The sequence below is a fragment of the Ursus arctos genome, unplaced genomic scaffold, assembly GCF_023065955.2.
Source record: "Ursus arctos isolate Adak ecotype North America unplaced genomic scaffold, UrsArc2.0 scaffold_19, whole genome shotgun sequence".
NCBI lineage: Eukaryota > Metazoa > Chordata > Mammalia > Carnivora > Ursidae > Ursus > Ursus arctos.
In genome coordinates this window covers 53,147,302-53,172,466 of record NW_026622863.1, presented here as the reverse complement: position 1 = coordinate 53,172,466, position 25,165 = coordinate 53,147,302, and the positions used below count along the sequence as shown (strand labels likewise).

General features: G+C 42.9%; 1 protein-coding gene and 1 long non-coding RNA gene across 2 annotated transcripts in view; one reads left to right on the top strand and one right to left on the bottom strand.

Moving 5' to 3' along the window:
* Positions 1-16,995, top strand: part of ZNF582 (zinc finger protein 582) — a 39,179-nt gene extending 22,184 nt beyond the window's left edge. The window contains 2 exon segments of the mRNA XM_044380625.3: positions 1,456-1,458; positions 11,896-16,995. Coding sequence (XP_044236560.2) covers positions 1,456-1,458; positions 11,896-12,813 — 921 coding nt within the window. The 3' untranslated portion in view covers positions 12,814-16,995.
* LOC130544087 (uncharacterized) lies at positions 1,212-5,518 on the bottom strand. Its single transcript, XR_008960048.1, has 2 exons — positions 5,114-5,518; positions 1,212-5,009 (listed from the first exon to the last, which is right to left on the bottom strand). It is a non-coding gene; the product is annotated as an uncharacterized LOC130544087 (long non-coding RNA).
* Positions 16,996-25,165: the final 8,170 nt, after the last annotated feature.

Sequence of the window (25,165 nt, the reverse complement as noted above, 5' to 3'; positions counted from 1 at the left end):
AATAATTGTCTTGGTTACTGTAGCTTTTGCATTTCCCTGTGAATTGTGGAATCAGCTTGTTGAATTCTATTTTAAAGCCTACAGGGATTTTGATTGAGATGGTGCTGAACATATAAATGAATTTTGGTGAGAAGTGATGTCTTAATAATGAGATTTCCAATGCATGAACGTAACATATCTATTTCTTCAATATTTCTCTCAACTGTGTTTTGTAGTTCTTAGTGTACAGATTAAGTACTTCATATTTTTGGTGCTATTAGTGGTATTTTAGTATCAATTTTGAATTTTTCAGTGCTAGTATATAGAAATGTGATTGGTTTTTATATACTCATAATGTTCAACCTTGCCAAACTCACTTAGCTCTAAAGTAACTTTCTGTATAATACATAGGACTTTCTACATGATCATGCCATCTACAAATAGTTTTACTGCTTCCTTTCCAATCTGCCTTCTGTTTTTTCCTCACCTTATTGCACTGGTGAAAACCTCCAGGACAATGTTTAATACAAGCAGTGAGAGCAGACTTCCTTGTCTTTTTCTTAATCTTAGGAGATAAGCATCCACAAATATGATGTTGGCTATACACTGTTTTAGTCGGCTTGAGCTGACTATAACAACATGCCTGACTGAGTGGCTTAAAAAACAAACGTTTCTCACAGTTGTGGAGTTGGTAAGTCCAAGATCAAGGTGCCAGCAGATGTGGTGTCTGATGAGCCAGGTCCTACGCTCTTTTGCTGTCTAAATCCATCTCCTCTTGTAGTAGGCCTTGGAGTTGTACATATGACTTTCTTGTTTCTCCTCCTATCAGCTAATCCATCCTGGATTCTCTGCTATCCATAGGCAATCCATTTCTCCCGTTCCTAGGGCTCTATCACCAGAGTATGTGGTGTGTATGTATATATGGGAATGAAATACACATTCATCTCAGGTCCTGAGTTTCATCTACTGAAACCCGGTTACACATTTCCAGCTTATGGTTCAAGCTACAGCTCAACTCTAAATGATTCCTTAATAAATGCATCACAAATGTGCTTCATTTCCTCTCTTTCTATCAACTTAAGTATCACCAAGATTCAAAACTAAAACTATATTCACTCTTAGACATCAAAACAACCAATTTAGGTCCTTCTAATGAAACTTTCTGGTTTGCGCAGATAATGGAAGCAAGTCTTAGTTCCTGCACTCAAAAGTAAAACTGAAAGTTTCTATACTTTTATTTTTTAAAAAGATTTTATTTGAGAGAGCGAGCATGCGAGAGAGCACAATCGGGGGAGCAGCAGAGGGAGAGGGAGAAGCAGGTTACCTGATGAGCAGGGAGCCCGACGTGGGGCTCGGTCCCCTGAGCCAAGGGCAGGTGCTTAATGACTGAGCCACCCAGGTGCCCCAAAAGTTTCTATACTTTTAAACAAACTCAGGAAAGAATTAACATAGCAAGCCTGGGAATGCTCTCCTTAGAAAGTCCTGCTTACAAAGTTGGCCCTCGATGTTCTCTAGCAACTTGGTTTTGGGGAGAATTCCTGCCATTCCTAGACTAAAAGTGTCTCCCTGCACCTACATTATTTGTGTGAATGTAGCTTATGCAAAATACCTATCATATAAGACTCTGGAATTTTAGCATGTGCTAAAATAGGCAGAGAGAACCTTTGTGACCAGCTTCCAATAAAACCCTTGGGCAGTGAATCTCTATTGCTGTCCAGCCAACATCTCATACATATGTTACAACTTTTGCCTATTAGAATTCAGCACATCCTGTGTGACGCTTGTACCTAGTTTCCTCCAGACTTTGCCCCATGAGCCTTTTCTCTTTGCCGATTTTGCTTTTTATCCTTTGCTAAAATAAATCTTAGCTGTTGTGCAGTAAAGAGTTTAATCTTTCCCAAAGAGATCTAGCCCTAGCCCTCGGCTCCTGGGAGGTAATCTGACTCCTTGAAATGTCATGCCTGATAAAAGTATCTCTGTTTGTGTAGGAAACTTGATCCACAGAGATAGTCAAACAATGTGATTGATTGGGGCTTTGTATCATCACATCAGTGTGACCTCCATAGGGCCTAGAGACTGAGGTGAGCCACATAAGCAACCCACCATATCTTTGACAGTGCCCCAATAAAGAGTGGATGCCTGAGGTCAGGTAACCTTCTCTGGATGGCCATATTCTGCATATCATCACATGCTGTTACTGGGAGGAATTTATACTTTCCATGACTCCACTGTTGTAGGACAAGTGGAAGCCTTGCATCTACAATTCTCCTGAACTCTGCCCCATCAGTCTCTTCACTTGGCTGATTTTAATATGTATCCTTTCATAAACGATAACCATGAGTAGAAGGTTTTTTAAATTAAGTTCTGAGTCCTTCTAGTGAATTATCAAACCTGAGGGTGATCTTGGGGATCCCTGAATGTACAATTTGTACCAGAAATGAGGGTGCTCTTCGGGACTACTCCCTAACTTTGCAGATGTGAGTGTAACTTTATGCTGAGTCCTGTGATGACTACTAGTGAGTCATCAAACCTGGAGGTCATCTTGGGGACCTGTAACACTTGGCCAGTTTTTAAAGAAGAATAAATGTTTGTTAGTGAATAACTGATCAATTAATACATCCATTTGGACAATCAGACAACTATACAGGTCATTTTACAATAAAGAAAAAGTAGTAGCAAAGAGTATGTTTCATAAAAATATAGAGCCTTATACAAGACCAAAGAAATAAGGATGAGCTGGTCAGGAACAGGATCAGGAGTTAAAAAGAACCTTACCAAAGATTAATGAAGAAAGACACACCTATAGTTTCTGAGGCTGTAGGCATTTATAAAGGTCGATATGAACGTTGGGTAATCGCAGAAGATGGCTAGTATTCCTGTAAGAACTCAAATTCAAGAAGCCTCAATTTCTGCATATGCTTCAAACATCTGAAAAGAGCATCTTTCATATCCTAAAGGGGCTGCCCTCTACAATCAGCTGGCCTGTGGTATTCATGGCTTACCCCTACCTGGTTCCTCTTATGCTTCTGGCATTGGGCCTCTCATCTCTTCTTTCCCTATCATGCAGGGCAGTTTCCCATCTAATAGTGAAACTACATCAGACTGATAAATGAAAGACCTATGAAAATAGTGAGAAAGAATTGGCCATGCTGTTGTTACTTAAGTGTTTTGACACAGCCACATTGTAATAAGGACAGAGGCCATTATAAAACAAGAAAAGTCTTGGTAAATATCTGGCAGATGGGATAAAGAAAGCTGCTCACCAGAGCCTCACCAAAGATTCCCAGTAGAACAGGAAGACACATCCAAGATCAGATGCTGAATTAAGGATTGGATGCACTTACCCACCCAAATCAAATACTGATAATTCTCCAACATCACAGTAACGTACAAGTCTCTTTGAGCAGGGTTCAGTAATGCCCATTCTTCCTTGGAGAAGCCAATGACCACATCTTTGAACTTCACTGATCCCTGAAATGACACACACTTTCTTAAAAGAGCCTAATTAAATAACAGGAAATTGGGAGGCATGGAAAGGTGATCAGAAATCTGTGTCTCTTAAGAGCAGCTTAGCTAAATCACTAAAGGGCAATACTGTGACATACTATCTGTTCATTAAAATTCGGGTGCAGAAAAATATTTAATGATAAGGGAAAAGTTCAAGATAAACAGGGTGATTAAAAAGAACTGAATACCTACCACAGTTGTTTCTAGAATCCTACATATGCATAATATGAACACACCCAGACTCTGCTGAAAGCCACTTGTGATCAATTCTACTTTAGGCAATCTAAAGCGGATTATGTTTAGTGGATCCCCAGGAAGACTATCAGGTTAATTTACTCTTTTTGCCAAAATGAAATGCAGTCTCCCTTTCCTTGAATCTGGGTTGGGCTTCCAACTTGCTTTAATCAACAGAATGTGACAGAAGCGACACCGTGCCAGCTCCAGGTCAGAAACTAAGAAGGCTGTTTTACCCTCATGGAAGCTCAGGGAAGGAGTCCAGCCATCCCACTGGAAAGGCCAGTAAGAGGCCAAATTAAGAGGGACAGGTTCTGAGACTACACAAAATAAAGAGATGGCCTGAAAGTCTTCCTTTCCAACAGTCCGTAGATACCGACGGACATATAGGACTTCCCGTTAGGTACCACACTTTGAATGAAGAGGCCATCTAGAGTATTCCAAGCCAGCAGGTATCAAATAACAGGTAAATCATTCCTATCCTGCCCAGTTTGAACTCCTCAGCCCCAGAAACATATGAAATAATAAAACGGTCCTTGCTCTAGCAACTACTACATTTTAGGTAGAGTTTGTTATGTAGCAACAAACGTTGAAGACATTTAAAAAGAAAACCTCTGGCCCCAAATGGTGTCACTTAGGCTAAGTCACCAAATCGGGGCTTAATAACTAACTTAAATGCACTTTCCTCCTCTCCCAGAAATGTAGTCTTGACCTGTCAGGCAGGAACTTTCTGGTCACCACCAGTAATCTGTCACATGGGCCCTCTATCCCCCAAAGGAAGAAGAGATAATCCACCTAATAAGACCTCCTGCCCTTCCCCCAAAGGAGGATGACCCTGCCTGGAACAACCCTTTCTTTTCCTTTGCTAATAACTTTCTCAACCCACCCCCCCTTCCAATAAAAACCTTCCATATTGTAGCGCTCCTCAGTGCTCCCTGTACTCGCTCGCTAGTTTGCTGCCAGATTCATGAATCGTTTAACAAGGTCAATTAGATCTTCAATCTCCTCGGTTGAATTTTGTTTTTCAACAGTGCCTCCGAAACTGGAGCGGACGTGTCCCCTCATCCGCCTCCATCCGAGCCTGCCACAGGAGCAAGGAGTTCCGTTCCACCTTCCGCTGCTTACGGAGAACGAGTCAGGGAAGGGCAGAGGATGCCGAGCTTATAGCTTAGTCTTCCTTTCCAACAGTCCGAGGCTTCGTTAAATCCTCACAACGATGGTTCACCGTGGTTTCAATCAGCTGTAACTGCCCCGCACGGTCCTCTCCACGTACACGTCCACCGCACCGTCTGCTTGGACCAGTATCACAGAAAGTCAACACTTAGGACATTTTACGGTACTGAACATGGAATGAAAGGATCTGAGCCCCGGCCGCCCCGCCCAAGCTTCATACCGGTCCTGGCAACACGCGGGGGTGGTGAAACCACCACCAAGCGAGGAGAAGTCATGCACCCCACCAAGGTCTCCCAGGTTCCGGGCCGACCGGAAGTATCCCTTCACAACCTGGCAACGCCCTCGTGCCGCGGTGGCTTCTGGGTGTCCTCTAAGCCGCGGTGTGCGCATGCGTGTTTCCACGGCCGTGGTCCCTGACTCAGGAACGCGCCGCGGTTCTGGCCAGCCAGAGGCTGACCTTCAGTAGTGAGGGGCTGATGTAGAGCCGGGAATGCCTGGGCTGGTAAACGAGCCAGAAGTCCTTATCCAAAAAAAGCGTGGTCTCCTCTCCCCGTGTCTCGGGGCTGGCATGGGTGGAAAGAAAAGTTTTCGCGGAGGAGAACGCGCGTGCGTACTGGCGACAGCAGAGGCGGGGCCTCGGGTCACTGCGTCTCCGGGGTGTGCGCTGGGAGGGAACACGCATGCGTGCGGTAGTGGGGTGGTGCGGGGGGTGTTGCTGCGCAGGCGGTGTTGCTGCGCAGGCGGTCGGAGTACCACGCAGTTGCTCGCAGGAGTGGTAGAGGAGTTCTGGAGTCGCAGGTAGGGCCTTCGGCGGCTGTGGGGCAGGCACTCTGGGGGACCGTCGGGGTGACGGGTACGGGTGGTTGCTGAGGGGTGTGGGACCGGGGGTCCACGCGCTGGGTGGCTCTCCGTGTGGCCGCGGAGGCGCCAGTGTGGGTGTTGCGGGGACCACTTTTGGAGCTCCAGAGACGCTGTGTCGCTCACCGTTCATCTTTCGGAGCTCCGGCTTGCTCCAGCGTAAGACGGGACACTAAATAGTGTCGTGAGGATTGAGTGCCTGAAACGGAACCTAGCCCCAAATAAGCAGGGGCCTGGTTGGAGTGGAATGGTTTCTTTTCTTTTTTTTTTTTTTTCCCCAGCCAGAGCTGGGTTTTCGGAATCAACCCTGGCGCTTCAATCTGTCGGATGAGGAAAACTAAATCTCTGTTTTATAGCAGTTGTGCTGGTTAAAGAGATGGCATGCGGAGGGCGCACTTTGGTTATGATAGTACGGCTGTTACTGTTACTAAAGGTGGGATAGACAGAGCCATGGGCGGGTGAAGCACGCGCCTGAACACCTGTGGAATGTGCGAGTTGTTGTCCTTGCAGCCACTGGAGCTCGCCGCTCCGTCAGATTCTGCCCCAGAGCTCCCTTCCGAATTTGGTATCAGGCCTAGACCCAGATTAGGTTGATCCTGTTTCTTTTTCTGACTTTCATGGGCCGGTTATACCAAAGTCCCTCAGTCATTAGTGTGTGGGTAATCATGTGTGGCCGTGCCTGTCTGTTCTGTCCCCAAGGATAGACGGTTTTATTTTTTAAAATGCTTTATTAAAATATGTGCAAACTAAGTGTATATCGTAATACGTCATTTTTTAAAGAAGCAAATTTAATTTTAATATTCTGATATATTACTTGCCTAATGTTAACCTTAAAAACAAAAATCAGTTATTTTACGGGCATTAAAAAAATTTTTTTTGTATGTTCCAGAAATAGCAAATACTCGCAATTAGGGATGTGCAAGCTAGGGCAAAATCACAGGCAAGTGATTTTCTCAAATTCTTTCATTAGCAATATCACAAGTTCATGTGGTAAGATGCCTGTTCCTTACACTTGGTTCAAAAAATCCTGCAGCAGAATAATGACCTTGGGAAAAGTGCCATTACCCTGCAGGTCCTGTCTCTCCTCAATATATTACTTGCCCTCCCTGGAGATTTTTTTTTCTCCAGCCCAGAAACTCTTCAGCAGTTCATACTCTTATGCCATGTCTAGCTTTACTGGTGGACTCTGGGTAGGCAGGCCAGTTTGCATTGTTGCCTAAAGTGTCCCGTGCCCTTCTTGAGCATTCATTATACCTTCAGAAAAGTTTCTTCAGCAAATCAAGTGGATACATTACTTATTAATTGAAAATAATTTGTGTACCTAATTTCTGTAAGGAAAATTGCTGTGAGAAACTTTTTTATACCTGGCTCAATCACTCTTTCATCCATATCTTTTTTTACTTTGATCGTTCCACTTCTCTAGAATAGAGGATAGAAGCAAAGGATAAAAAATGTGAAGACAAGAAGTACTAAAGAATTGAAATGGTTAAAAGACAAGATGAAAATGACTATCCCAGTGAACCTGGAGTCATTTCCTTGCAATAATGTAGGCTCAGTGATGCCAGGTGGGAGTGGTACCACGGCTGGGAGACACATCTGGCAGACTCTAAGGATTCTACCTTTTCCATTACCTCATGGTATTTAGTTGAAAGTTCATAGTCCTCCTGTGTCCTGTAATGACTAGACTACCACAGGATTGAATTTGATACTGGAAGCAGCATTTTATGAAGGACTTTGATACAAACTAAGCCTATACTAAGGTGGGAGGCCAGGATGATGGAGAGTCTAGAAATTATGTCTCATGAGAAGGGGTAGAAAAACCTGTGTATGTTTGCCTGGAGAGGAGAGAGTTGCAGAGCTATGTGGAAGTATGTCTCTGGTAAAAAGGAATTTAAATTGCTGTATTCTTCTATGAACTCTAGAAATAGAACCAGGTAGAAATAATAGAGTAGGGGGCGCCTGGGTGGCACAGTTGTTAAGCGTCTGCCTTCGGCTCAGGGCGTGATCCCAGCGTTCTGGGATTGAGCCCCACATAAGGCTTCTCCGCTAGGAGCCTGCTTCTTCCTCTCCCGCTCTCCCTGCTTGTGTTCCCTCTCTCGCTGGCTGTCTCTGTCTCTCAAATAAATAAATAAAATCTTTAAAAAGAAAAGAAATAATAGGGTAGCAAATTCTAACTAAAACACTTTTTTTTTTAGGGGCACCTGGGTGGCTCAGTCAGTTAATCATCTGCCTTCAGCTTAGGTTATGATCTCAGGGTCCTGGGATTGAGCCCTGAGTCAGGCTCCCTGCTCAGCGGGGATTCAGCCTCTCCTTCTGCCCCTCCCCCTGCTCATGCTTGCATGCTCGCTCTCAAACAAATAAATAAAATCTTTTAAAAAATGCTTTTTAAAATTAGTTAAAATTTTAAAATCAAGGTATAGTTGACAAACAATGTTATATTAGTTTTAGGTGTACAACATGGTAATTAAACAATTCTGTATGTCTGTAATGTTCACTACAATACGTATAGTTACCATCTGTTCATCATGCAAAGTTATTAGAATATTATTAACTATATTCCCTCTGCTGTACTTTTCATAGCTGACTAAAGTACTTTTAACAAATGGCAATCACAAAATTTTTAAATATTTTGAACTAAATGAAAATAAAACACAACTTTGGGGCACCTGGGTGGCTCAGTCGGTTAAGTGTCTGGCCTTTGGCTCAGGTCATGATCCCAGGGTCCTGGCATCAAGCCCCGCATCAGGCTCCCTGCTCAATGGAGAGCCTGCTTCTCCCTCTCTCTCTCTGAGAGCAAAGTAATCATCATCATTATAGCCATGTAATAACCTCATTGGGAGGCTTATTCAGTTTTGTGATTGCCATTTGTTAAAAGTACTTTAGTTATTTTTTTTAACCATTTGAAAGTTGCTGACATGATGCTCCTTTACCTAACCTAAGTATTTCAGTGTGAATTTCTTACATAACTACAGTGAAGTTATCAGGATCAGTTAATTCCCACTGATGTAGGGTCACCTGGGTGGCTCAGTCAGTTAAGCATCTGCCTTTGGCTCATGTCATGATCTCAGGGTCCTGTGATTGAGCCCCACATCAGACTCCCTGCTCGTTGGGGAGCCTGCTTCTCCCTCTCCCGGCCCTCCACCCCTGCTCATGCTCTCTCTCTCTCGCTATCTCTCTCAAATAAATAAATCTTTGAAAAAGCATTCACACTGATATAATTCTGTCCTCTAATCCTAGGTTGGTTATCCTCGTGATGTCTTTTATAACAAAAGAAAATTGAGTGTCATACATTGCATTGAAGTGTCATGTCTCTTTAGTCTTCTTTAATCTGAAACTGACATTTCCTCAGCCTTTGTATTTCATGACATCCCTCTTTTAAAAATGTTATTATGATGGGGCGCCTGGGTGGCTCTGTCAGTTGGGCATCCAACTCTTAATTTTTGCTCATGTCATGATCTTGGGGTTGTGGAATCAAGCCCCGCCTAGGGCTCTGTGCTCAGCGCAGAGTCTGCTTCTTCCTCTCCCTCTGCTCCTCCTCCTGCTTCCTCATATTCTCTCTCAAATAAAGAAATAAATAAAATGTTATTATGAAATAATTTTGAACTTAGAGAAAAGTTGCAAAAATGGTACAAAGCTCCCACATTCCCTTCATCCCGCTGCACCTGAAGTTAACATCTTGCATAACCATCACAAAACCATGAAGTTAACATTGATAAAATACTATTACTTCATCTCTGTCTCTTTTTTTTATTTTTTTATTTGTATTTATTTTTTTTTAAACTCTTTTTTTTTTTTTTTTTAAGATTTTATTTATTTATTTGACAGAGATAGAGACAGCCAGCGAGAGAGGGAACACAAGCAGGGGGAGTGGGAGAGGAAGAAGCAGGCTCATAGCGGAAGAGCCTGATGTGGGGCTTGATCCCATAACGCCGGGATCATGCCCTGAGCCGAAGGCAGACGCTTAACCGCTGTGCCACCCAGGCGCCCCTACTACTTCATCTCTTGACCTTATTCTCATTTGGCCAGCTTTCCCTGCTCCTGTATTTTGTTATTGTTGTTGTTCCAGGATCCAATCCACATTGCATTTAGTTGGTATGTCTCCCAAGTCTCCTCCAACTGATGACAGTGCCTTAGATCTTCTTTGTCTTTCATGACCTTGACACTTTTGGGAGTCTAGGCTAGTTATTTAATAAGAAGACTTTCAACTTTGGTATGTCTGATGTTTTCTCATGATTAGATTGAGGTGGTTCATTTTGGAAATGAATACCACAGAAGTCACGTGCCCTCCTGAGAGCATATCTGTCAGGCAGTACATGATGTCAACTGGGAGTGATTACTTTGATACCAGGGTTGAGGGGATGTCTGACAGGTTTCTCCATTGTGAAGTCATTATTTTAGTCCCTGTAATTAACAAGTATCTTGAGAGGAAGTACTCATAATTACTTGTTTTGCTCAAGGTGTCCCTGGTTTTGCTGCTAGGAGCACCCTCTCTTTGGTTCCTGTATGTTTTAGACATGCCCTGTTACTTATGAGTACTTTCTTACTTTCTGGCACCGTGAGATGATACAGGCACATTTTGTACTGACCTAGCCCTGGAGTCTCTATTTCTCATGGCATCCTAGGGTGTGTTTTATTTCCCTCCCTTCCTTCCTTCCTTCCTTCCTTCCTTCCTTCCTTCCTTCCTTCCTTGCTTCCCTCTTTCCCTTCCCTTTTTTTCCCTTCCTTCCCTTCCCTTGTTCCTTTGTTCCTTCATTCCTTGAGACTGGTGCTTAGAAACCAAAGGGTGGGGCTGAGTGTGCTTATTACTGCTTGCATGTTATTGTTTCTAGGCCCTATTAGGGGACAGATGAGATATCCTATCCTAAGGAATATCCTAATGTATACATTCATAGGCACAACTTTTTTTTTTTTTTTTTTGAGATTTGATGTCTGATCTTATTTATCTGTTACTCTTAGAAAATCTCATTATGGACGGGACTTAGAGATAGCCTCTGTCTCTTGGCAATCTGTTCCTGGTGTTTTTGTTTGGCTTCTTTCATTCTCTTGGCCAAAAGTTTAGCACATTCTGCAGCCTCTTCCTTTTTTCTTAGTATGCTGTTTCTTCAGAGCAACACACCAGCATTTGTTTTGCAGGACACATGGAGCAACAAGATGATGAATCTTGGGTGCTTTGATTCTAGGTTTCTTTCTTTCTTTCAGTGACATGCTGTAAAAAGAAAAAAATTATCGTATTCAGTGACATGCTGTAAAAAGAAAAAAATTATCTCCTTGTGTTTTTATTCTCACTATCCTAGAGGACCAGTGGTAATAATATAGTAGGCATACATTGACATTTTTATCCATGCTAATACACAACACACACACACACACACACACACACACACCCAGGGAGCATCTTTTTATTTCTTGCTCTTACAGAATAGATAGGTTTCTACAGTTGTTACTCTGCAGCTTGGTCTTGTCAGTCAGCTTTATCTCTTTCAGTCAATATAACGGAAACTCATTATTTTTATTTTTATTTTTATTTTTTTATTTTTTTATTTTTTTTTAAAGATTTTATTTATTTATTTGACAGAGATAGAGACAGCCAGCGAGAGAGGGAACACAAGCAGGGGGAGTGGGAGAGGAAGAAGCAGGCTCATAGCGGAGGAGCCTGATGTGGGGCTCGATCCCGTAACGCCGGGATCACGCCCTGAGCCGAAGGCAGACGCTTTAACCGCTGTGCCACCCAGGCGCCCCGGAAACTCATTATTTTTAATAGTTTCGTAAATGAGCTGGACTGTTGGACATAATGTCATCAACTCAAACAGACACTTTTATCGGTTGCTTCCAGCCAAATAGTTTGACAGTCAATGTCCTTGTACATGTGTATTTTTAAGTACTAGAGTCTTTAAGCCAAGATTGTCAACAGTGGGAGTATGTATGTTTAGTCACATTAATATATTTGTATGTTTATTTTCAGAGAGTGACTCAATATGGGAGAGCAAGGAATTATCTCTAAGGAAGGGTATAAAAGAGGAAACATTTCAACATGAAATAGTGATGAAAAGAACAAGCAATGCATGTAAAGAATATGCCAAACCTTCCTGCGCCAGTACGCGCCTTTTCATCCATCAGAAGATTCTTGAGGAGGAGTGCTGCCAGTGCCACGAGTGTGGGAAATCCTTTAGCCGTCGATCAACTCTCGTTCAACATCAGAGAATCCACACAGGAGAGAGACCCTATATATGTAGTAAGTGTGGTAAAACTTTCAATCAGAGGGCACACCTTAAGCAACATGAGAGGATTCACACAGGTGAGAGACCGTGTGAATGTCAGGAATGTAGGAAGACCTTCAGCCAGATGACTCATCTCACTCAGCACCAGAGTACACATACTAGAGAAAAGTCCCACGAGTGCCGTGCAGGTGGAAAGGCCTTCAGCCGTTCCTCAGCTCTGATTGATCACCAGAGAATTCATAGTGGGGAAAAACCCTACAAATGTAAGGACCGTGGCAGGGCCTTCACTCAAAGTGCACAGCTCATCAGACATCAGAAAATTCATTCCGGAGACAAACCCTACGAATGTAGTAAGTGTAAGAAGTCCTGCGTACGTCTCTCTTCCCTGATTGAGCATCGGAGAGTTCACACTGGAGAAAAACCGTATCAGTGCAAGGACTGCAAAAAGACCTTTTGCCGTATCATGCAACTTACCCTACACAGGAGAATTCACACTGGCGAGAAACCCTATGAATGTAAGGAATGTGGAAAAGCCTTTACCTGTAGGTCCCATTACGTCATTCATAGGAGGAGTCACACAGGAGAAAGACGTTACGAATGTCATGTGTGTGGGAAAACTTTTAGTAACCACTCTTGACTTGTCACGCACGATAGGACACATAGTGGAGTGAAGCCCTTTGGGTGCCATGCTTGTGGGAAGGCCTTTACTACTTCCTCATCACTTTGTCAGCATAAGAGGATTCATACTGGCGAGAAGCCCTCTGATTGCCCTGAATGTGGGAAGTCCTTTAGATGCAGATCTCAGCTTACTCGACATCAGCGAATCCATGTTGAGGAATATTAGTGAAAACTAACTGGGCTTGGAAATGTGAATATCTAGTTATTTAACAATCAGTCAAGATCTTGGTAACAAGTAGAATAAATGATGCGGATTCTCTTAAAAAAGTTTATTCACAGTGTCTCAAGTTCTCATTGTATGGATGGAATAGCAGTGAACCCACTTATGAAATTGTAGAGGAACAAAGGAAATCCATTTTAAGAGCAGGAAGTGAAACCACTACCCCATAACCTGGGCAGCTCTGGCCTCATGCCCCCACACAAGGCCTCCATTGTGCCATCAGTAATGAGCAGTAGTGCTGTATGAATGAAACTTCACTGGTCCTCAGTCTCTGTCACGTCACATCAAGTATTTTGAAACCAAGATCACAGTGCTTGTGTCCTAACTGCCAAAGAATAGGCAAGGAGACCATCTCTTGGCTTGCTTCTCTCCTAACAAGAAAGACATTATATCCTACCTACCACATTTACATGCAATGGGGAGCTCCCCTCAAATGGGAGGACGTTAGACATCACATAATATGAAAGAACAAGCAGCTAACACTTGATGCTTTGTATCCTAAAAATGGTGCCCAAATATGGTTCCAAATGTAGGTTTGGATTACCTAACCGTGGTGTCACTTGAACTTTCTCCCACACTTCCTGCAATTGCTGCATTTTAACGAGCTTGTCACTGTTTTCATTGCCCATGAACAAGAACAGAGAGAGGCAGAGACAGACACAGGGGCGTCCCCAGGGCTAGCTGTAAGAGGCGTCACAAGTAGATGTTAGGGATAAATATTCCTGAAGTGAACACACATGGGTTTTCTTTTCTTGAATTTCTCTCAACTGCATCTATAAAAACATTTGTAAATTACATGTGCCAATTTCAAGAAGAGTCAATACTCAATGGACTCACCAACCAAGCTAACGAGAGTATTGCCAGTAACTCAGAATCCACTGAGTGTCCTTGAAAGGCCATTCCTTTTTTAGCCTCAGTACCTCAGGTGACTAATTTACAAAGTTAGGTTACAGTTCTCTGGCTTTTCATTATTGTCTTATTACCTGTTAATGTAATCCTAAATGAAATGTTCTGGTTTTGAACTTGAAAGGGAATCATGCTCTGCATTCTTCTGTGACTTGAATCTGAAACTGATTTTGAGATTTACGTATGCATTAAATGAGGTTCCCCTTTTCCACAGCAGAGCCAGCCTGTACCAATGCACCAGCCATTGGCTCCATTCCTCTGTTGCTGAATACCTGGGTTGGTTGTTTCTCAGTCTTTGCTGTTCCAAAAAATCCACCGATAATCTCCATGTCTTCTGGGCCCATTTACAAGACCGTCTCCAGAGTAGAGTTCTGATAGTGGACTTCCGCATTCACCAAGTTTTCCAGGTCCTTGTGCTGCTATAGATGCTGTGTTCTTGGCAGTATTTCTGCAGTGGAAAGAGTTCCCAGGAATGGGTACATTCTAAGTCCATGTGGCCTCAGGTGACTGTAAGGCCTAGATGAAACCCAGCATGTTTTGTGGGCTGGTGCTCACTGTCCTCCTCAGATCTTTCTTAGACATTGCCTCACGTGCCATGAAAATAGATTAGTGAGTTACTACGTAACACCCTCAGTCTCATGATTTCAGTATCATGACACTGCCTTACTTTTTCTTAATGACAGGACTCTAAAATACCATGTGAGAGGGCACCTGGATGGCACAGTTGGTTGAGCATCTGACTCTTGGTTTCAGCTCAGGTTTGATCTCAGGGTCGTGAGATCGAGTCCTGCATTGGGCTTTGAGTTCAACGTGGAGTCTTCTTGGGTTTCTCTCTCTCCCTCTGCCCCTCTCCTCCATGCTTTCTATCTCTCAAATCTTCAAAAAAAAAATGCAAGTTATCAGGTGGTAGTCTAATTTAAATCTGTGTGACAGATAATTAGGTTTTACAGAATTCAAATTGCATATACAATTCCACAGTGTAGTGTGCAAAGTGGTACAAGAAAATGAAAGCTGTCTAGAGTTAACATCAAGAGGGGAGTAAGATCGATATTGAATGGTTTTGAAATCCAGAAAGGTTCTCAGAGAAATGTCACATGGGCTAGACTTTTAAAAATGAACAGGTGTTTTCAAAGACGAGTTGAGTAAATGCATTCAAGTCAGAGGGGAAAGGCCTGCAAACTCACTGGGCTTGTGAAAGTCAAGACCTGAGTTCTACTCTCCCAGTAAAAGTTAGATGTTACGTTCAACCGTGTCCGGCAGTGTGCCCTGCTTCCCTGCCTGCATTATTTTTCTCTCTAACCCTTATTTTACTCATTAAACCATTTAATATTTGTGTATCACTTAGTGCCAGAATGTAATCTCCATGAGGACAGGAAAGGTGACTTAGATGTTGTAGGTCATTAGTAGGTGAATAAATGAATGGAAGGCCTGGATTCATGACTGGATTCATTGACTTGATCTCTAGGTTTTATGCAGATCTGTTGAAACAGTCTCCTATTGCTATAAGCTTTAGGACTGTAATTGCTGTCAAACACATTCACACAGTGGTCCCATCTGCACTAATAATTTGGATTATCTTGGTAGCTTGTGTGATGTTCAGAGCATTCAGTGAAAAAGACTGAGATCATTGTTGTTGGAATAAGTACATCTGTCAGGATTCAGAGGGCCTAGAGAGCTTTCAGCCACAATGTGTAAAACTGGTCCTCATGGAGAAGCCCCACCTCTCTTAGGCCACCTCGTTGTTAGCCTGGCTAGTATCCCGAATATAGTTCTAATACTGCCCAGAGTTTGAGTTGTGGAAGGATAATAGGAAAGATATGATTGAGACTCAAGAATCATTAAAAGCATTCACTAGGACTTCTCATCCTAAGCAAGCAAGGAAATGTTTGTGGACATAGATTTGGAGGAGTTCACCCAAAGAAAGGAGATCAGACTTTTGGCTTACCAAAATATATTGACATGGATTAAATCAGGAGAGGTCATTACAGGTTCTGGAGTGACTGGTGTAGACATGTACTAGATAATATATGGGATAGTGAATGACATGACACATCCATTTCCATACTATCCTGACAGGACTTGAAAGGGTTCAGTGAATTACAGTGCTGGAGTGGGTGATCCAGGAAGATTTCTGTGGACCTTTGCATGAGGCAACCCTAGCAGACTCTTGAAAAAGCATGTTCACAGAGAATGGCACTGTTCTTGAGAGATCTTTGATCCCAGGAACTCCTTGGGTAACTTCACTACACAGGTATGATGCATGTTGGTGATGGATTTCACCCACGTAACAAATATAACCCCATCGCGCTCATACCTCCATGCTCAGGGAAGGCCGCTTTGCTGTTTTTTCCTTCTACATGCAATCAAGCACTGTGGGGGTTTTGTTTGTTTTGTTTTCTTTGGCCTCCTTCACTCAGTATTTTGAGAGGCATTGATTTTGTGTCTTTCAGCATTTATTCTTTGCTGAGTAGTAGTCTGTTCTGTTAATATAATTTGTTTATCCATTCTCCTGTTGGCAGACATTTGGGTAGTTTCTGGATGTTTTAATTATAAAGTTCTTGTGAACATTTTTTAAAGATTTTATTTGAGAGCGAGAGCGAGCACCAGTAAGTATATGGCATTTTATAAAGAGAATTGAAATTGGAACATGGAAGCTCCTTTCTCTTTCCCAGGGAAAAAACAGTAGAGATTCTCCATTTCTCACACTTGGTCATGAGGCTGAATCTCATACTTAAGACCTCTTCAGCATGAATGCATGCACTGCCTTAAATTTGAAGAAAAATTTACATACACAGCAGAAAGGGCAGAAATTGTAGGTGCACAACTTAATGAATGTCCACAAGGCAATCTATCCATGCAAGCAGCACTCTGAATAAAAACCAGAACATACCAGCACCCTTCAAATGTCCCCAGAACCCCTTCCAGACACCATCACCTCCCCTGGTGTAACCACTATCCCCCTGCTTCTCAATCATTATAAAATGCCATATACTGGCGAGAACTTTGACAGGACAAGTACATAACAAAACAAAGGTTATCTGTAATCTCATAACTCAGGGAGCTACTTTTCACATTTTAATTTAAAACTTAGATACATTTTTACCCCCTCATGTCTTTCACATTGTGTGAGCATGGAATTTGCAAAACTGGTGATCTATGTATATACACTCATTTAAACCTGATTTTTAAAAATAGTAATAAAAGGTGATTTTTAAAATAACATTTTGAAAAATGTGAAAGTATATATTTCTGCAACCATGAAGCACCTTGATGTTCGTTGGGTTGACGCAGCAGAAAAAAGTGTTCCGTGTGTTGGAGTTTGGTAAGCTTTCCAGATGGAGGCAGATGAGGTGGAATAGCACCTTTCTGTGGTTTTCAGAATCATGTTGTCTTGACTTTTTTGCTGCTTACCGCACTACCCCAAACCGTAGGAGCTAGAGCAGGAACCGTTTTTTATAAATTTCTCATGATTCTGTATGTGAAGCATTCATATTTTACTTGGGGGATGGGTATCTAACCTTTGGTCTATGTGGTTCCTGCCAGGAAGATGGCTTCTTCATTCACATGTCTGACACCAAGCCGGAGTGGTGAGATCATAATTATGGGGCTCCTAATTGCACCATCAGCTGCTGCTTCGGTCCTCTCCATGAAGTCCCAGCCCCTACCCTCACTGGCTTCTTCCTGTGGTCTGGACAGAACAGCTGGATTCCTTACAGGGTAGATCAGAGCTCCCAAGAGTGCAAAACAGAACTTGCCAGGCCTTTAATTGATCTAAACAGTGTTTTGTAGTTAACAGTTAATAGAGCTTGCATAACCTTTATCACATTATTCCCTACATATTTCATATTTTTAAATCCTATTTGCTTTTTTCCCACTCAGAAAACAGGGCAACAGCCTTTATATATATTTCTACTACACACGAGGCTCATTTTTTTTTTTTTAAGATTTTATTTATTTATTTAACACAGAGACAGCCAGTGAGAGGGGGAACACAAGCAGGGGGAGTGGGAGAGGAAGAAGCAGGCTCATAGCGGAGGAGGCTGATGCAGGGCTGGATCCCAGAACGCCGGGATCACGCCCTGAGCCGAAGGCAGACGCTTAACCGCTGTGCCACCCAGGCGCCCCACGAGGCTCATTTTTTAAAATTTAAATTCAATTAGCCAACATATAGTACATCATTAGTTTCAGATGTAGTGGTCAATAATTCATCAGTTGCGTACAACACCCAGTGCTCATCACATCATGTACCCTCCTTAATGCCCAACACCCAATTACCCTGTCCCCCCACCAACCTCCCCTCCAGCAGCCCTCAGTTTGTTTCCTATAGTTAAGAGTCTCATGGTCTGTCTTCCTCTCTGATTTCTTCCCATTCAGTTTTCCCTCCCTTCTTCTATGATCCTCTGTGCTGTTTCTTATATTCCGCATATGAGTGAAACCATTTGATAATTACCTTTCTCTGATTGACTTATTTTGCTCAGCATAATTCCCTCCAATTCCAGCCACGTCAACGTAAATGGTAAGTATTCATCCTTTCTGATGGCTGAGTAATATTCCATTGTATATATGGACCACATCTCCATCCATTCATCTGTTGATGGACATCTCCGCTCTTTCTATAGTTTGGCTGTTGTGGACATTGCTGCTATAAACATTGGGGTGCAGGTGCCCCTTTGGATCATTATATTTGTGTCTTTGGGATAAATACCTAGTAGTGCAATTGCTGGGTCGTAGGGTAGCTCTATTTTTAGCCAGAAGAATGTTGAAAAAGAAAACTAAAGCTGGTGGCATCACAATGCCGGACTCCAAGCTCTAATCATCAAGACAGTCTGGTACTGGCACAAGAACAGACACGTAGATCAATAATTCTATTTGTCTTTTCTAAATTTCAATTTCTGATCGTTCATTGCTATGGTACAGACACACAGTGGATGTTTGTATATTCCGTCTGTATCTTGCAATCGTGCTAAACTCAGTTGGTCTAGTTTGTTTTGGTTTTTGAACATTGGATAGGTTGTTCAACCTAAGATGATCCTGTGTTCTTCAAATAAAGGCATTTTTACTTTTTCTTGCCCATCTGGATGTCTTATTTTTCCTAGCCTTATTGCACCGGCTGAAACCTCTAGTACGGAAGTAAGTAGACGTGAGGGCAGACATCCTTGCTTTGCTCCTGATTTTAGGGGAAAAGCATCCAGGTTTTTTATCATTCTGTATCAAATTCGCTGGTTTTGAAAATGGTTTTTATCAAGTTGAGTAAGTTCTTTCTTGGTTTGCTCAGAGTCTTTATCTGGATTGGATGTTACATTTTGTGAAAAGCTTTTCTGCATCTATTGAAGTAATCATGGTTTTTAATTTTTTGAGTTTTTTTAACATGGTAAATTATTTTGCTTGATTTTCAGATATTTAAACAACCTTGCATTCCTTGGAGAAACCTTATGTGGTTGTGCTGTAAGGGTATGTACTTAATGTTACTGAATTGTACACCTAAAAATGACTAAAATGGTTAATATTATGTATATTTTACCACACACAAAAAAACCCCAAGCCCACTCCCCACCCCCCCACCCCCAAAAAAGAAGAGAAATCACACCTGCATTTGGTACCTCAGCAAGCCAAACAGAATCTCTTTCCTCGAGGGAAAATCTGCAGACCCAGCTGTTAGGGGGAAAGGAGCACATGTTCCTTCATGTTATGGGAAAGCCAGGTAAGCAATGAGTGGGCACCTTACACCAGGTAGCCTAGTTTTGAAGTGTCACCTTTTACTTTCCTTTTTTTTTTTTTTAAAGGATTTTATGTATGTATTTGACAGAGAGAGAGAGCAAATGGGGGAGGGGCAGAGGGAGAAGCCGACTCCCCACTGAGCAGGGAGCCTGACCTGAGCATGACCTGAGTCAAAGGCAGCTGCTTAGCCAACTGAGCCACCCAGGCACCCTGTGATTTTTAAATTATGAAAAATTACAATAAGATTAGTTGCCGTTTCTTCTCTCCTGTCTGGGTAGTAAGTAGGCCACTGCGCCTCCAGATTCTTAGTGTTTCATAAAGTCTGGTCCTTAGAGTGTTGTCTAAGGCGAGGCTGATGGCGTGTCCGTTAGCCCCACCTGACCTTACTGCATCCGTGTGGGTAGCTGCCACCATCGACAGATGCCGTCAGCCTTCACTTGGCTGAAACGTCAATGAATTGCACCCAGGCACTTCAGGGGAACCTCTGTAATTCAAAATCTCCGCTGAGCTAGTGGCTCTTTAGGGAAGGATAAAACTTCCCTGAAAAGGTGTCTGCCGTTCCTCCGAGTAAAACATGACGCCATGGGGGCGCCTGGGTGGCTCAGTCGTTAAGCGTCTGCCTTCGGCTCAGGGCGTGATCCCAGCGTTCTGGGATTGAGCCCCACATCAGGCTCCTGCGCTGGGAGCCTGCTTCTTCCTCTCCCACTCCCCCTGCTTGTGTTCTCTCTCTGGCTGTCTCTCTGGCTGTCAAATAAATAAAATCTTTAAACAAACAAACAAAAACCCAAAAAAACATGATGCCATGGGGACACCTGGGTGGCTCAGTCGTTAAGCGTCTGCCTTCGGCTCAGGGCGTGATCCCAGCGTTCTGGGATCGAGCCCCACATCAGGCTCCTCCACTGGGAGCCTGCTTCTTCCTCTCCCACTCCCCCTGCTGTGTTCCCTCTCTCTCTGGCTGTCTCTCTGGCTGTCAAATAAATAAAATCTTTAAAAAAACAAACAAAAAAAACCCAAAAAAACATGACGCCATGGCGAGGTTGGCTACACCCCTAAATAGAGTATTTCATTCAGCCAGCGAAGTCTTGCTTGCCAGTCATTCAGTCTAAATTGACTTGGAATGGGGACGTCAGGGAAAGAACCCCCAGGCCTGCCTGCCAGAACCTCAGCTTCCAGGGGAGCTGTTGTACGTGCTGCCCGTGTCCAGCAGGTGGCGATGTTGTACTGCAAAACAGCCACTGAGCGCTTCCTTTTAGCTAATGCGTTCTTTTTTCTTTCATTCTGGGGTTTCATTTTATTTTCTTTAGATCTCCGGGGAAGGGACAAAAATCATATCTCAGCGTGGGACAAGCTTTTTTGGTCCTTTGTGGGTATTTAGAGAATACACATAGAACACATAGATTTTTATTATTTTTTATTATTTCTTTTTCTTTCGAGTTTTTATTTAAATTCTAGTCAGTTAACATATAGTGTAATACTAGTTTCAGGAGTAGAAGTTAGTGATTCATCACTTACCTGTAACACCCAGTGCTCATCACAACACATGCTCTCCTTAATACCCATCGCCCATTTGATGTGGTTTTGGAATATAGGTGAGGTTCAGTGGGGTGGAGTCCGGAGGCCACAACCAAGAAAGAATTCTTGAGATGTCTTTGGTGCAAAATGGTGATTTACGAAAGCACGGGGACAGGACCTGTGGGCAGAAAGAGCTGCTGCTCTTTCTCAGAGGGGTGGCTGATGGTATACTAGGGGGTTGGGGGAAGTAAGGAAAAGGGAGGTTTCAGAAGGATTTTCACATGTTAAAGAAGACTCACAGGATGCCAGAGGCCTTGCCATTGTCAAGTTAAGGTTGTTCTTCCCTCTAGCAAGACATTGACAGTCGGGAACTTCCTGGAGGAACATCATGCTCTGCCCACTTCAAGTATCTGTCAATGGGCTGCAGGTTATAAAGACATTAAATTCTATTTACATTCCCTTCTGGAAGCTATTGCTAAGGCTTTTGTAAGTAAACTGAGGGGAGACTCTTGTCTTGTAGGATTGTGATCTCTATTAGTTAACTATTTGTTTTTCCTTTGCTGAGTTTTAGGGCAGCCCGGAGTGCCTGAGGAATGTCACATATATCCCATGGGGGGGGGGGGCGGGTGTCCACTTCTGCTTTGTCCTCAGCTTGCCTTCTGTTCCCTCATCACTTTTAGCCCATCATCCCCCGCCCACCTCTCCTCTAGCAACCCTCAGTTTGTTCTCTATAGTTGAGTTTGTTTTATAGTTTGCCTCTCTCTCTTCTTATTTTCCCCAATGTTCATCTGTTTTGTTTCTTAAATTTCACATAAGTGAAATCATGTGGTATTTATCTTTCTCTGACTGACTTATTTCACTTAGCATAGTACACTCTACCTCCATCCATGTCCTTGCAGATGGCAAGATTTCTTTCTTTTTGATGGCTGAGTTAATATTCCATGGTGTATATATACACCACATCTTCTTTATCCGTTCTTCAGCTGACGCATATTTGGGCTCTTTCTGATGAGGGAACGGAAGGCGAGCTGAGGACAAAGCAGAAGCTGATACCCTGCAACCCCCCCCCATGTATGCAACATTCCTCGGGCACTCCTGGCTGCCCTAAAGGACAAAGAAACAGTTAACCTATAGATACCACAATCTTGCAAGACTTGAGTCTCCTTCAGTTTACAAATGTCTTAGCAGTTTACAAGAACAAAGCTATCAGTAACCTAGCTTCCAGAAGGGAATGTATGTAGACACTTAAATTTCCTTACTACCTACAGCCCATTGACAAGTCCTTGAAAGAGGCACGGTGACATTCCTCTAGGAACTCAGCGGCCTCCGTGTTAATACTTTGCTAAGGGCAAAAGGCAGTCCTAGCCTGACCCCCTCCCCTCCCCCAAGATCCTGTAAATCTACTTTAATGGATAAAAATTCCTTTGGAAACTTCCTTTATCTCTAACCCCCCCCCCCCCGCCCAAGATACGTGTTTGCAATCATCCCCCAAGCATGTGGCCCACCGATATACATCTGAAGGGTCTCATGACTAAGGTTTTACTAGACAGTAATAAATGACCTTTTCCCAACAATAGCTAGCCCCCTCAAGGTCCTGGAAACCTTGCTTCCAAAATTCCTTAGAGACTCACGCTATCCCTAACCCCCTCCCAACTTGAGGGTATATAATGGGCCACTCCTCATGACCCCGGTGCAGCTCATTTTGCCCACGGGTCTTGTCCCCTTGTCCCCGTGCTTCAATAAAACCACCTTTTGCACCAAAGTCGTCTCAAGAATTCTTTCTTGGTCGTCGGCTCCGGACTCCACCCCACTGAACCTCACCTATATTCCACAACCTCATCATTTCCATAATCTGACTACTGTTGAGAACGCTGCAATAAACATCAGGGTGCATGTCCCCCTTCGAATTAGTTATTTTGCATCCTTTGGGTAAATACCTAGTAGTGCATTTGCTGGGCTGCAGGGTAGTTCTATTTTTAACTTTTTGAGGACCCTCCACACTGTTTTCCAGAGTGGCTCCACCAGTTTGCATTCCCACCAACAGTGTAAGAGGATTCCATTCCCCTTTCTCCTCATCTTTGCCAACATCTGTTGTTTCCTGTGTTAGAACACATCAATTTTTAAAATTCATCCATTCAACATCTATTTATTGAGTACCCAATTTGTCCCAGGAAGTGTTCTAAATAGAAATAAAACAAACACTGGAGCATACACTTAGCAAGAGTTAGACAATAAACAGATAAATTAGTCAATATATAACCTAACAAGTATAATGGCATTCCCAAAGCACGATGATAGGACATTATGCTAGATAGTGCTATTTTCTCATTATATACTAAAGCAAGATCACTTTAGCTGTCAATCCCCATTGCAAACATTGCTTACATCTTATCAGCTGAATTTGGGGACTTTTTCCTACAGAAATGCAGATCCAAGGAGTTTAACATGCATGCTGGGGTTTGGAGTAGCTGCCAGATTAGCTGTTCTTTGATGGGAGCTTGAAAAAGGGCAAGGAGTAAGGGTAAGAGAGAGTAGTCTGGATGGTGGAAGAAATGAGGAGGCATTTTTTTCTCCATTTCCAATACCCAGCACTGCCTCCTGCCGTGGGGCCACAGAAGAGGGCTTCTGAATCCAACCCAACTGTAAAAGTTTGGGTCCCTCCTCTGCCTAAGATTCCCCAGGACGCTCAACTTTTTGAATTTGCAGTTTTATACTTTCATCAAATTGAGAAAATTTTGGTCATTATTTCTTCAGTTTCTTTCTCCTCTGGTAACTCTCTGGTACTTTCAGGTAACTGTTTTTCATATTTTGTGCAGAGTTTCTATTTTAATCTGTAGAGTTGGCCCAGATAGTTCTAGTGAAAGATGCTAGAAGCTCTGGAGGGTAGACCAACATGTTGGGGAAGGAGAATGTAATGAATTCCAACCCAAATGCTTTGTGTAGTTCTCCAGTAACAAATGACAGTATACAATTCTCTGTGGTTCACATAGCCTCACGAATCTGAGACTCTCTGACCGCAGAAGTGAATGGCACTTACTTACCAGGCATCCACACTGCACCAACAGGAGGGTCAGTTGGCCAAGACTTGAGATAGAAGCATACTAAGAATTTGCTCAGTATTCAGGATTTTGAGCCCAACAACAGCACTTTTGTTCAAATTACTTGTGGCAATCAATAATTTTGACATTGCAATTATTTAAAAATTGACTAAAGAATGCTTTTTGACACAGACAGATGATCATATAATAGAGAAAAATGTTATGGAGATTGTATACTATATACTCCCATTTTTCTAAATTGTTTATTTAGGTATACAAATCTCAACCAGGGTGTGAAAGGAAAATAAATTTTTTAAAGATTTTGTTTATTTGAGAGAGAGAGAGAGAGAGAGAGCACAAGCAAGGGGAGGGGCAGAGGCCAAGGGAGAAGCAGGCTTCCCGCTGAGCAGGGAGCCTAATGCCGGACTTGATCCCAGGACCCTGGGGTCATGACCTGAGCTGAAGGCAGATGCTTAACAGACTGAGCCACCCAGGCGCCCCAGGAAAATATGTTTTTAGTGACATGCTACAAATGTTAATAGTGTTAGCAGCAGTTCTGAGTTGTGGGATTATGGATGGTATCTTTTCTCTATTTTTGATGAGGGAACAGAAGGCAAGCTGAGGACAAAGCAGAAGCTGACATCCCACAACCCCCCCCCCCCATGGGTTATATGTGACATTCCTCAGGCACTCCGGGCTGCCCTAAAACTCAGCAAAGGAAAAACAAATAGTTAACTAATAGAGATCACAATCCTACAAGACAAGAGTCTCCCCTCAGTTTACTTACAAAAGCCTTAGCAATAGCTTCCAGAAGGGAATGTAAATAGAATTAAATGTCTTTATAACCTGCAGCCCATTGACAGATACTTGAAGTGGGCAGAGCATGATGTTCCTCCAGGAAGTTCCCGACTGTCAATGTCTTGCTAGAGGGAAGAACAACCTTAACTTGACAATGGCAAGGCCTCTGGCATCCTGTGAGTCTTCTTTAACATGTGAAAATCCTTCTGAAACCTCCCTTTTCCTTACTTCCCCCAACCCCCTAGTATACCATCAGCCACCCCTCTGAGAAAGAGCAGCAGCTCTTTCTGCCCACAGGTCCTGTCCCTGTGTTTTCGTAAATCACC